General features: G+C 42.0%; 1 protein-coding gene across 1 annotated transcript in view; it reads left to right on the top strand.

The window, feature by feature from the left end:
* KIF5C (kinesin family member 5C) overlaps positions 1 to 13,469 on the top strand; it is a 150,343-nt gene that overhangs the window by 99,567 nt on the left and 37,307 nt on the right. The window contains exons 13-15 of the mRNA XM_070423040.1: positions 3,737 to 3,805; positions 5,964 to 6,170; positions 8,550 to 8,696. Of these exons, the coding sequence (XP_070279141.1) occupies positions 3,737 to 3,805; positions 5,964 to 6,170; positions 8,550 to 8,696 (423 nt within the window). The remainder of the gene's footprint in view (positions 1 to 3,736; positions 3,806 to 5,963; positions 6,171 to 8,549; positions 8,697 to 13,469) is intronic.

The raw sequence follows: 13,469 nt of genomic DNA, 5'->3' as shown, positions 1-13,469 counted from the left end.
ACCCTTCTGGTGACATGTTTAATAAGTGCTTCACACAGGTGAGAGCTGGGTTAATTGCCCTTTAGGCCCTTGACTTACTGCTACCCTTCCATTTCTACCCAGGGATTTTGCACAAAACTTCAAAGTAAAAAGGAGAAAAATGAGAACAATAAGTTACCAGTATAGGCAATTTCTTGATTTCTCCAAAGAAATGCTATTGTTTAAACATACGGTAGTGTTTTTTTTTCTCATTTTAGAATTTTTGGTTTCATTTTAATAATTCCCAAATAATCTTAGATGAGGGATGATATCCTGGTTCTACCCTCTTTTCTCTATGAATAGACACCTGCCATGGTTGGAATTGGGATCATTTACCTTTGCTGCTCGAGGTGCCTTCATTGATCTGAAAAAGAGTTTAGAGTTTTGAATTCAGCTTTCGAAAGGGGATAATGAGAACCCAGCTCAGAGTGATGCAAATGCCACGCCTTGGGGCATTCAGCAGGCAGCTGGCAGAGCTAGCCCTGGAGTCTGTCTCCTGATGACCGGCCTGGCACATTTTCTGTCACATTATTTCCTTTTAGCTTGTGCCTTGAAAACCCTGTAGAGTACACATTTCAAGGTTAGCATTTGCAGTCCATCACAGGGTGATGCTGAGAGATCTTGGAGAAGACAGAGCCCCAAAGCCCCAGCCTTAGATGGCACCACAGCTGGTGGTTTGATCTGCATGGACTGCCTTCAAGGTTTTAGAAAGTACTTCCTGCTTCTGATGGTGAAGGTGGCTTGGTACTTTTGAGAATTCATGAGTTGGATTTACCAACATAGACTATTGAGTGGTGGAACTGAAAGTATCTGGGTCCAGATGAGAAACTAGCCCAGCTTGTTTCCATGATTTACCCAAGTTGGCATCACCTATAGGTGGCAGAGCTGCAATGAGATTATACAACTTCTGACTCACCCCATGTTGACCTTACTCTTTAAGTGAGGAACATGCCGGCTCTAATGAACCCAGGTAGACTGTGGTGGGAGAAAGGCTACACAGTCTCCTCCCAGCTGCCCACCCTGTCCCTCGGTGCTGTCCCTTCAGGGATCTGAGGACAGGTGCTCTCCCAAGGCAGTGCTGTGCGACGGCAATCTTGCTCTTTAGAGTTGGTCTGTGACTTAAAATCCTGAGACCTGCATTGGTGACCAGGCCCACTGAAGATGTTTTTCTCGTCGGCAGCATGGGGCTCACATCTGTTACTTCAAAAGTTAGCGATGGGGAATAAAAGTTCCTAGTGCAGAGCAGATGCTTTTCTGTCTTCTCCCTTTCTGTTTGCTTAAGGGAGAAGCCACAGCATATGTGGTATCAGAGGGGTGATGGTTCACAGGTGGGCTGACCTTGGAGTTATGAGATGAGCAGACTGGGGTTGGCACTGTCTCTCATCCCCCCTCACCTCTCCAGTGCTACTGTACTATTGGAGATACGTGAGAAGGAACAAAGTGTAAGTAGAAATACAAGTTGAACTTCTATTTCACTGTTTACCATTGCAACAAAGGCATCTTCATAAATGACCTGTTGACAACTCACCTATTTCATGGATAAGAAAACTCAAGTACAAGATTATTTTCTAAAAAGTGCTTTAAAATCTCCTGAACGAGATCTTAATAGCATCAGAGAGAGCATGCATAAACATGGTGTGCGAGATGTACGTATGATAGATATAGATGACACAGCACATCTTATTCTGAAAGTTTTAAGACTTTTTTTAAAGATCACAATAGACTGTGTTCCTTCCTTAGAGCAGTTGCCTTAATAAAGGGTAACTGTAGTTTTGGAAAAGTCTCTGGTACAGTGATGTATGTCCTCATAATGTGATCCCTGTTCTTCATCCTTCCCAGATGGGGAGAAGGGCCCTTGGCTTCTCACTGCACCCCAAGAATCACTTCATCGTCCCACTTGTCACCTGTCAGGGAGGAATTCCGAGTCTCCAGGCTCTGAAATGAACACAGGATAAGAACAAAGCGCTTGTTGCACTATTTGTCTTCTCTTGTGATTTATATCACGTGTAGCTGGTGTTTATATGTCCCAGGGGAAGATGCAACTCCTGATGTTAAACATCCTGAGTCTTTTATGTTGTTTAATATTTAGGTGCTGAGGAACATAACTCAAAATTGTTCCTGGTACCCAACATTCTAAGTTTATAAAGTAGAAGAGAAAAAAGGTCCTACAAAATAGTCTCCCAGTTGTGGACGTACCATTTTTAGCAGTTTCACTTTGGTGGAATTTGCCTAATTCTCCTGCCAGAAATCTGGTTTGGGAGGAAAGTCATGAGTATTTTGTAGAAGCATTAAAGAAACACCAATGTAAAAAGTTCAATAGAAAAGGGTCTCCTTGAGGAGAGAATTAAGGCCAAAAGATGTGCTGCATGAAGGAAAAGGAGATGCAGATCCTGTAACATCGATTTCAGAGTTGTCTCGCTCCACAGAAAGCATTAGCTGTGACAAACAATGAGTTAATCCGGTTTAAATGCATGCACAGGCACGACCAAGAAGGCTGGAAATATCCCGTGGAAAACTGAGCTTTTGCTAATAAGGTTTGCCAAGGAGGCCCTTGAATTTATCTCCCCTCCCCTCTAGAAAAGGTAGAGAGCACAGTGCCGTTTTCTCCCCTCCCCTCCCCTCCCCTCCCCTCCCCTCCCCTCCCCTCCCTTCTGGCTGTTGATGAAAACTCCTGGGCAGCACCTGCAAGAAGAGGGACCCCAATACTGAACTAAATCTGTCTCTGCTTGGGGCCTCTACTTGGGGTTTAGACCCCAGAAGTGTCATCAGAGGATTTCCTGCTGTTTCTGAGGGAGAGAGGCACAGGTGAAGCCACGGTGGCGTTCTCACAGGCTGTGCTTCAGATGTGCACTTGAACTCATGGACGCATTCACAGTGAACACCGAGCCTCCTGTAGACGGTGTCGTTGGTGTCGTTGGCCAGCTGCGTTGCCCACACTGGGTAGATGTGCCTAGGGAGAGGCAGAGACGACTGCATGGGCAGTGAGGCTGGCAGCCCTGGCTTTGTGCAGCAACACCTAGTGGCAGAACATGAGAGCGAGAACGAATTTGCCTGTGGGAAGACCCTTTCCCATGTCAGTGACAGGCTGGAAAGTAAGAATTACTGTTGCTGCACTTTTGTGTTGTTGTTTTTTTCAAACCGGTAAGAAAATTAACTTCCAATCAAGAGGGAAATCTGCTCATGCTAAAGATCAATTCTCCAGTAAATATTTTTCCAATCTCTCTAAGTAAGAGGCTTGAAGTAGAAATACTGGTCTCTCCCACATATCACGTGTCTGCATTCTTGGTCACTGATGTGTTTGACGAGATGTGGGACATGAATATATTACAGTGCAGATGGTCAGACATTCACTGCCTTGCTTTTTGAGCTAGGGATTCACTGTTAACATCTTTGCATTGTGGGAGAGAGCTCCCGGTCCCTTTCAGTTCCCACGCCCTGGAGCTCTGATTTCTGGAAGAGCAAGGGTTGAGTTTAATATGTAGGATATTATATTTTCCATAATATCCAGATGTTTCATCTGCTGACAAAAGAGGGTGAGATATATTTTAACCAAATCAAGATCCCAGAGCCAGTCTCTCTTCCGTGGGGAAGCACCACACCACACCATTCCCTTCATTTTATTAGGAAGCTCACAGCTGGCATCCTGGTATCGGACTATCTCGAATATCAAAAATGACATAACTAACCGAAAAGAATTAAACATGATGTTTCATTTCAGGATGATGAAATTAACCAGCAGAGCCAGCTGGCTGAAAAGCTAAAGCAACAGATGTTGGATCAGGATGAGGTAAAGTTCATAATAATAAATTTTTTCTTACAAAGTTCTTTTATTACTCTTTGTTGTTGATGTTTGTTCCAGAATTTTAATTTGCAAAGAATTTGTTCAAGATCACTGAATCATGTGGAAATTTATCGGTAGATTTCTTTTAAAAGCTGGTTTTGCCTGAATTTAGAAGATAAATGTCTGACTTGGTGGAGCCCGGGGATTTGAGAGGGAGTAGCTGGTTGCTACACTTGTGTTTAAAGAGCAGAGACAGGGGAGCTTGATAAGTGGACAAGGGTGGTTTTAATTCCTCAGACCCAGTGCTCAGCACTCTTGTTTTTTGCCATTTTAGCTTTTTTCAGCTTTGCAAATCAGCTGGCTCAGGTATGTGACACACACCATGTTCTCATGCTATCTTGTAGGAGAAGCAAACAAATGAAAATTTAGAAAGTAGAGGAGGGAACCCAGAGTGGAAAGGGGTCCAAATGCTGTATTCGTATACTAGTACATGTGATACAATAAAAAAGAGGCAAATTGTTTTCAGTCTCCCTGATGGCATTCAATTCTCCAGTAAGTGTCTTTATTGCATTGCGTTTTGCCAAGTATTTTACAAAACAGAGACCTAAGCAAAGAAGAGACAATCTATCAAGTATAGATGGTTCGTAATTCTCTTTTTGAGGACCATCTAAGTACTTTTTTTCTCTTTTGTGCTTTAGGGTGCTTTCCGCTTTGTTGCTAAAATGCTATGGATTGAATCAGGCGATGCAATTATAGCAGGTGCCATGGGTTCATGTCCCCAGTCCCAACTTCCCATAGATATGCTCTCCATAGCCATTTCCCTCCTTTCTTCTTTGTTCCCCTTTATCTCTCCGGGACAAGGATTATACCCCTGCCCAAATGCTTCCCTTGGCAGGGAGATCATGCATGCCTTTGTCGTGAGATGGACCATATTTAATTGATTTTCCTCTGAACTCCAGCTGAGCCTTCCATTTGCTTAGTGTTTCCTGCCTTCTTTCTCCCATTCTAGTCCTTTGCATTTCCAAGTTGGTACAACTGCCTGTGGTAAATGTTCTTTTTTGGTTACAGTTAAAACTCCTTTTTGTTGTTGTTGTTAATCCTCACTTGAGGATTTTTTTCCCCATTGATTTTTAGAGAGAGTGGAAGGGAGGGGGAGAGACAGAGAGAGAAACATTGATGTGAGAGAGACACATCCATTGGTTGCCTTCTGTATGAGCCCCGACTGGGGCCAGGGATCAAGCCTGCAACTGAGGTATGTGCCCTTGACTGGAATTGAACCTGCGACCCTTCACTGGGCCAAACTGGCTAGGGCAGTTAAAGCTCTTAATATTTTACTTTTTCTGTAGCCGGGGTAGGGAAGGTCCTGCCGGTGAGCCATATAAGGCCTGTAGAATCATTTGGTCTGGCCCTGCCCAGGCATTAATGCTGAGTTAATTAGATGTTTGATCACATACAGCAGGCTAATTTTTAAGTTGATAATTGTGTGTGGCCCACGAGTGATGTTATAAATATCCACGTGGCCCTTGGCAGAAGGAAGGTTCCCCACCTCTCTCCTATAGTGTTAAGGCAATATTTGTTTACTTCAGGAAAAAAAAACCACAAGAGGCACAAAGATAATGAAAGCATCTACATGCCCAGCCATTCACTTGTAAATCATTTAATGTTTGGGGTATATGCTTCTCTATGTCCATGATGACTATTAAAAAATTAATGGTTGTCCTTTTATTCTGTCTTGGTTGACTCTGCAATTTACCAGTTTACAATGTGAAATAATGATAATATTAAAAAGCCATGTAAGTATTCATGTACTCAGAAATGATTCCCCCCAAACTTTGTTAGACATGTGAGATAGCCAGGCAGCTACGAAGTGTGGTAATTTTTTATGTGTAATAAATTCTTTGAGGTAAGCCTATGCAGTTTTAAACAAAAATGAATAAAGAAAAAAAAGTGAGAAAGTAAAGAAAGAGGAAGAAACAGATTTTTGAAATAACATGCTATTTTTAAATTTAGCATCTGGATATACAGTAGGGGTTCTCGTCATCCCGTACTTTTCCAACTCGTTTTTTGTGTGTCTGTTTTTTAAAATTACTTTACTTTGGATAGAGAACAGAGCACAAACATTTAAACATTAGGTTCACCAGTCCTGTGCCAACTCATTTCCCAGCTTCTAGCTTCCACAAGAAGAGACTATGAGAAGATCCAAGAGGAGCTGACACGGCTCCAGATTGAAAACGAGGCGGCCAAAGACGAGGTGAAAGAAGTCCTGCAGGCCCTGGAGGAGCTGGCCGTCAATTATGACCAGAAGTCCCAGGAGGTGGAGGACAAGATGAGGGCCAATGAACAGCTGACTGATGAGCTGGCCCAGAAAACGGTGGGGGCGTTTGTCCAGGGGGGACTTCCTCGGTGGTCCCTCTTGTATATATCCATGGTTGTTGATGGACTGTATAAAGGAAGGCAGTTGCCTGAATGGATTTTCAGTGTTAGACTTAGATGCATTCTCTGAAATCCTCCAATAATTGAAATATTTTGTGTGACTCTTGTCCAGTCATCCTAGAACTGCGTAGCACAACTGTTTTCTATTCAGGAGATTTATAACGTTAGCAGGGGTGCCTTGTGGAACAGTTAAGAGAGTGCAGACTTCGGAGCCAGAAAAATCCTGGTTAAAAAGTTCTTTAAAAACTTAAAAAAATGTTTTTATTGATATTTATTTATTTATTTATTTTACAGAGAGGAAAAGGGGAGGGGAGAGGAAGAGAGAGAGAGAGAGAGAGATGTGAGAAGCATCGATCGATTGCCTCCCACATGAACCCAACTGGGGATTGAACCCGCAACCTGGTTATGTGCCCTCACCGGGAATTGAACCCACCACCTTTTGGTGTACGGGATGCCGCACCAGCCAGGACCCTGGTTAAACTTTTGACTTTAGAACTGTTAGGCCTTAGTCAAAACATTTAAATGTCTTGAGTATTCGTTCCCTTATTTGTAAAAATGGCAATAATAACATGCTTCTTTCAGGGTGTGAGAATGTGGCAGTTCACATAAAGCACTTAGCATGGACTGTGCATTTGCTATAGTTTCAATAAGCAAATCTCAAGCTGTTAAATCAGTAGGTGAGAGTGGGTGACCCTGGCAGGCAATGGACTTCACTCTTCTTGTTATGTCCTCCTAAATGAAGTCCCTTCCCTCCCACAGCGCCCGTGCTAGCCCGGGCCTGCGCTGTTGGTTTGCTTGTTGTCCTGCTTTCATCCAGTGCTTTAGTCTGCACATGTTCTCATTCTCAGATGCTCCCAGTGAAGGATGCTGCCGGCCCTGCACAGTGAGCTCATGGCATCAGGGCCAGTGAGCATTTGGCGAGGTGGCTGGTGGTGGGATGTGTCCATTTTGTCCTTTTCTATTTGGAAAATGGGTGGTAGGAAGCTGAATCGCTGCCCTTGGCACCTCAGCCCAATGGTCTGGTATTGTGAGATTGTGCCCAGACTGCTCTGTGGAAAGCATCCTGTCCTCCCGGGCAAGGGGGAGCAGCAGATGGCACAGGGAAGCTCTAGGCTGCTGACCGTAAAGCTGATGGAAAAGGCTCCTCGCTCCATGCATTCAGCTGCATGAGGCGGACTTTTTAAATGGCCTCCCAAGATGGGATCTACTGCTCCTGTGGATTTTAAAACACAATGATACCAGTGGTGGTAATACCAAAACAAAGACAGGAACAGAAGGAAAGACAGACTGCAGTCACTTAGGGAAGGAGGAGACTTCGATTTCCTCTGCTTGTTTTCTTCTACAGGGTCCTTAACTAGTCCTTGGTATTTGCTTCTCAAAACAATGGAACATTTTTCACAATACAGTTCTTATTTTCTGTCAAACTGAAGGATTACTGGACTCATTTAGAGTACTATTTTTAGTAAGATCATTAAAAAGTGCTCTAATAAAATAGCTGCGTGTGGAAGAATTGAATAAATGTCTTTGTATTAGCCTCCAGAGCTCCATAATTTAGGGAAATTATTTTTTGTTGTTGGCTGAGTTAATACCAAGACACCAAAAGATGACTATTCTTTTGATGTTGAGAGTTTTAGTTAGTTAGTTAGTTGGTTAGTTAGTTAAAAATACATACCTCTTGGTAGCACACATGAAGGATGGAAAGGTATGGGTTTGTTAATGTTTGGCAATAAAATGGAGCTTCTGTTATATATTAAGAAGGCCGATCTTGTTGAACTTGATTACTTTTGAAAAGAGGCGAAGAGTGTTCAGTTCAGCTTCACAGTGAAGATTAGAATTTCTCTAAGTTGTTTTCTAAACGCATTAATGCCCCTCTGGGCCTTCCAGACTGGAGTCAGATGGGACTTTGGAAGTGGTCCAGGGAGCAGGTTTGTTTGGAGGTTGAGGTGGGGGTGCCTGCAGGTATGTTTAGACCCTTGAGGACGTGAACTGACACAGAACATCTGGTAGGTAGGAAGATGTGAGTACACGTTCTGAACCTCAGGGTTCCTTTGGACTTTATTTATTTTTAATAACTTATTTCACTAACCTGGAGATTGTCATCTGATATGTAGCCATAACATATCAGGCTAAGCCGACTTTCTCTTCTTGTCAAAGAATTCAGCGCTATGCTATTGTTTGACTTAAAGGAACCCTTATATGGAAATCACATGAAATGGTAACAGAACTCCACCGTACGTCATATTGTTATTCATTGCGGTGCTGAGTGCATAAAATCGATGGGCGAGCCTTTTAATCTGTTGTGGAAATGTGTTTTCAGACCACACTGACAACCACACAGCGCGAGCTGAGCCAGCTGCAAGAGCTCAGCAACCACCAGAAGAAGCGAGCCACCGAGATCCTGAATTTGCTGCTGAAGGACCTGGGGGAGATAGGCGGCATCATCGGCACCAACGACGTGAAGACTGTAAGTCAGCCCCGCATTCCCTCCTGCTCTTCTAACAGCGCGATCCGAGAGGGGGTCTGTGCTTGATTCTCCCGAGAATCCAATGCCTAGTGCAGTGCCTTGCCACTGCCACCTGCTTTGTAATATTCGAATAAGGATGATCAAAGGGCTGATGAATGACTAAGTGAACGGTTGTTTGAGTAAGGAGGAGGAAAATAATTACCTTCAGATGTAGGAAATGTCTTCAAATCTTGGTTGACCTGATGGAAATTGGTTTATTCCTCACACTTATATGCCATTGTCACAGAAATTTGGAATCAGATAGGTTAACCAACAGTTCTGGTCTCAGAATTGTGTTTCTCCTTTTCTAGGAGAACCCAGCAGAGTGAAAATTCCCCCACCAATCAGCATGAATTAGGAGAGCTTTTAGCTGAAAGTAATAGGATTCTAACAGTGGCTTGAAAAACAAAGCCACATTTAATTATTCTCCGTATGAGACGTCTAGAATTTTGCTATTCAGGTTATGATTTGCGTCACCTTGGAGCTTGTTGGGAATATAGATCTCAGGCCTACCTCACACCCACTGAGTCAGACTCTGCATTTTAACAAGATTCCTCAGGCCATTCTTTAGCTTTTTAAAGTTTTAGAAGCAAGTTTTGGTTTGGTGCAGTGCTTCAACAATGTCAAGTATCCAGGACTTTTCTCTATTTCCTTTATGTTTTCCTTAGCCTGTTACTTTTTCATGTCTGTAGGTTTTTGTCTCATGGGAGCAAGATAGATGCTATAGCACCAGTCCGCACATCCTCACACAACTACATCCAAGGCAGGCTGTGCTGAAACGCAGCCAGCTTTCATCCAGGAGGGAACTGTATCCCCAAAGTCCCCTTGACATCCCCCTGTACCTTATTGGCCAGAAGTGTGGTACATGATCACCCCACACTGCAAGGGAAGCTAGGAAAGTAGAGAATTAGGATTACTATCATGGGCTTAAACCAACCATCAATAATCCCCTGGGGCTGTGCACATTGGTGCCATTGATGGCAAGGAGTAAGGGAGGGGGGAAGAATGGGTGTGGTATACAGTTGTCCATGAGCTAGGAATGGGGGGTGGGGCGAGAATAAACAAAGTTATCAGACAAGAAAAATTAACAGCTTGCCACAATGTAGAGATGCCATTGAAAAATAAGATAGACATATTTTAAAAAATAGCTTTATTGAGGTATAATTGATATAAAGTTAGTCGTACTTAAAGTGCACAATTTGAGAAGTTTTGACATATGTATACACTTATGAAGCCACAGTAAGAGAATGAACATATCCACCACACACAAAGTGTGTACACTGTTTCTGGTCTCTATTTGGTTCATTGATTTGACTTTTATGCCAATAACACACTGTTTTGATTGTAGTAGCTTTATCATAATACAGTACATTGTACAGAGTAGCCACTGATAAATGTGTGGGTTAGTCAAGCCAGGGAATGGTGCTGTATTGCTCAGCTTCTACCTCACAAGTCTCTGAAACAAAATCTTTGAATTTAGCCATTTGACTTTTAAAAGGCTCAATTCTACATTAGCCTGCTAGTGTGAATTCTCAGCTTTTTAGTTGGGATTGTACTAGAAAAGGGTTCCCAAATAACATTGTTTATAGACATTTCTGAAAACGTAGAAAGCCCTTTTTGGATGATATAACAGCTCCGGATTTAGCGTATATGAGCTCTTGTAAACCTATCATTCTTTCATTGAACCTCTATTGTAATTGAATATTGCGTGAACTTTATGAATGAATCTAATTTTAGCTAGAATTCTCAGATACTATAGGATGAACGCTATTAAGTTCCAGTTTGGTGATTTTATATTTGAGGATTGAGAAGAATTTTTAGAAGCATACACTGGTGTTGAGCTATAAACTTTTGACGTTTGGGTGATTGAATGGCCCTGGAAATATGAAGATGGAGTTGATTTATGGCAAGTTCGCGCCTGCTGCTGATAACGATAAAGGAAGATATTTTTATGCTAAGTTCTAAAATAGAGCTGATGAAAAATGCTAATGAAATCAAGGAATGTCTGGGTGCTTCAGCATTTAAAAAAAGAGTCCTTACCTCTGGGAATCTGAAGTCTGAGATTATTTTAAAATAACTCTACTGGATGTTTTAAAGATATTTTTGCCCTGGTTAATTTCATTGATAACTCTCATTTGTAGAGCATCATACTCTTAATCATTTCGTTCTTTTTCTTGTAATTCTGATTTAATTATTAGGACAGTGAGAGCTAAACGGAGGAGTGATGTGACTTTGGACAAGTCACTTTGCTTCTCTGTAAGATGACAAGGTGAGCCAGGTTATCTCAAAGGTTGTCAGCTCAGAAATTACATGACGTATACAGATATTTATTAGATGTATCATTATGAAAGCAGATACTTTTGCCCCCTAGCTTTTTTGAGATACAATGGACTCATAACATTGTATAATTTAAGGTATGCAGTATCTTGATTTGATGCATTTATATGTTGCAAAATAATTACCATGATAGTATTAGCTGCCACCTTCATTTTATCACAGTTAGCATTTATTTTTCCTGGTGAGAACATTTAAGATCTACCTCTTAGCAGCACTCAAATATATGATACAGTATTACTAGCTATAATATTAGTCCCGGCTATGCATTAGCTTTCCAAAATTGTTCATGTTATAACTGGAAATTTGTACCCTTTGTCCAATAACTTCCCCATGTACCCACCCCCAATCCCTGGTAACCACTGTTCTCTGAGTTTGACGTTCTTAGCTTTTCTAGCTACCACATATATGTGATATCATATAGTATTTGTCTTTCTCTGTATGACTTATTTCACTTGAGGGGTGAACCCTGAAGGTCCATCCATTTTATTGCAAATGGCAGGATTTCTTTTTTTCTCATGTCTGAATAACATTCCGTTGTGAATATCCCCCCCCCCCCCCCCCCATCTGTGTCCATTTATCTGTTGACAGACACTTAGGTTGTTTCCATATTTTGGCTATTGTATGTAATGCAGCAATGAATGTGGGAATGCAGATATCCCTATGAGATTCTGATTTCACTTCCTTTGGTTGTAGACCCAGAAGTAGGGTGGCTGGGCTATATGGTAGTTCTACTTTTAAGAAATTTCATTTCTGAGGAACCTCCTTACTGTTTTCCGTAGTGGCTATGCCAATTTATATTCCAACTAACATGAGGGGTCCCTTTTCTCCACAGCCTTGCCAACATGTGTTAGCTCTCATCTTTTTGATGACAGCCATTCTAACAGGTGTGAGGTGATTTTGATTTGCATTTCCCTGATGATTAGTGATGCTGAGCATCTTTTCATGTACCAGTTGGCCATCTGTATGTCTTTGGGAAAATGTTTGTTTAGATCCTCTGCCCATTTTTTAATTAGATTCTTCGGGTTTGCTATTGAGTTATATGAGTTCTTTATATATTTTGGATATTAACCCTTATCAGATATGTGACTTGCACATATTTTCTCCCATTCCATAGGTTGCATTTTGATGTTGTTGTGCAGAAGCTTTTTAGTTTGATTAGGTCCCACTTATTACAGACACTTTCCTTATTGTTAGGACTACTCAGTTGACATAGTTATTTTGCTCTAAAAAAATGAGCAAATCTAGGAAATTTCCAGTGACCTTGTATTTTTGTTCCTAAAGTTCCCACGAGGGAACTTTTGTTCTTTTAGTTCCCATGAGGTCCCTGTTGTAGTACTGGTGTGAGGGAAAGGATGGCTGTGGGAGTCCCCTCTGCATCACTTCCAGAATGCAGCAGGCCGGCACCATGTGGAAACGGAAGAACCCCTATTTCTCCAGCTCTGTCTTGTCTTGAAACAGAGTCCAGGCAATATTTTGTTTAGTCAACAAAACAAGATGAGACCAGCTCCTGACAAGATGAGCCTGGTGTTGACTTTGTCAGGTTTATTCATGAACTGCCTCTTTTTCTCATGTACCACGTCACTGGGTTTTCCCTACAAAGATTTCCAGGAATCCAACCACAAACGAATAAGATAGAGGTTAGAGTACATGAAATGGATGGATTAGCTGCCTGACTTTAGTTGGACCCACACTGACTACTTCTTTTAGTCTCCTCTGACTTTATGTCTTAGCAGTGCTTCTCAACCTTCTGGCCCTTTACATACAGTTCCTCATGTTGTGACCCAACCATAAAATTATTTTCGTTGCTACTTCATAACTGTAATGTTGCTACTGTTATGAATCGTAATGTAAATATCTGATATGCAGGATGGTCTTAGGCGACCCCTGTGAAAGGGTCATTTGACTGCCAAAGGGGTCGAGACCCACAGGTTGAGAACCGCTGTCTTAGAGGGTGAGCAGTCACCTTACTTACCTTTACTTGGCCTAGAAATGGCACCTTGCACAGCAGCCCATGCTCCTGGGGCAGGTGGTGGGTGTGTGGGTGACTCGTCCTCTGTGGGCAGAGCAGAGGGGCAGGCAGCATCTGTCTTCCAAGTGAAGGCAGCCCTTTTTCCCTGGATTAGTCATTTGTACTAGATCACACAGTCTAGTGTCTACGGTTGGAGTCACTGTCAGACTTGGGAGAGTTATAAATAACATCTCAGCAGCAAACTCGGATTTTTTTTTTTTTCGAAATAACAGTGTTCTAAAATTAGTTAAAACTTAGAATTTACACGACTAAATATATGAATTCTTAAGGGGTAAGAAACCTTTCAGTTAAAGTCATTTGTTTGAAATCGTGTTTTCTTCTACCAGACATGGACTCAAATCTCTTTTTAGATCTCCTAGGACAAGGGT

This window comes from Myotis yumanensis, unplaced genomic scaffold (genome assembly GCF_028538775.1).
Source record: "Myotis yumanensis isolate MYYU_CA2020_CCGP unplaced genomic scaffold, mMyoYum1.0.hap1 SCAF_8, whole genome shotgun sequence".
NCBI classification, from domain to species: domain Eukaryota; kingdom Metazoa; phylum Chordata; class Mammalia; order Chiroptera; family Vespertilionidae; genus Myotis; species Myotis yumanensis.
The sequence above is the reverse complement of the archived record's forward strand: the minus strand, read 5'-3'. Positions and strand labels throughout refer to the sequence as shown.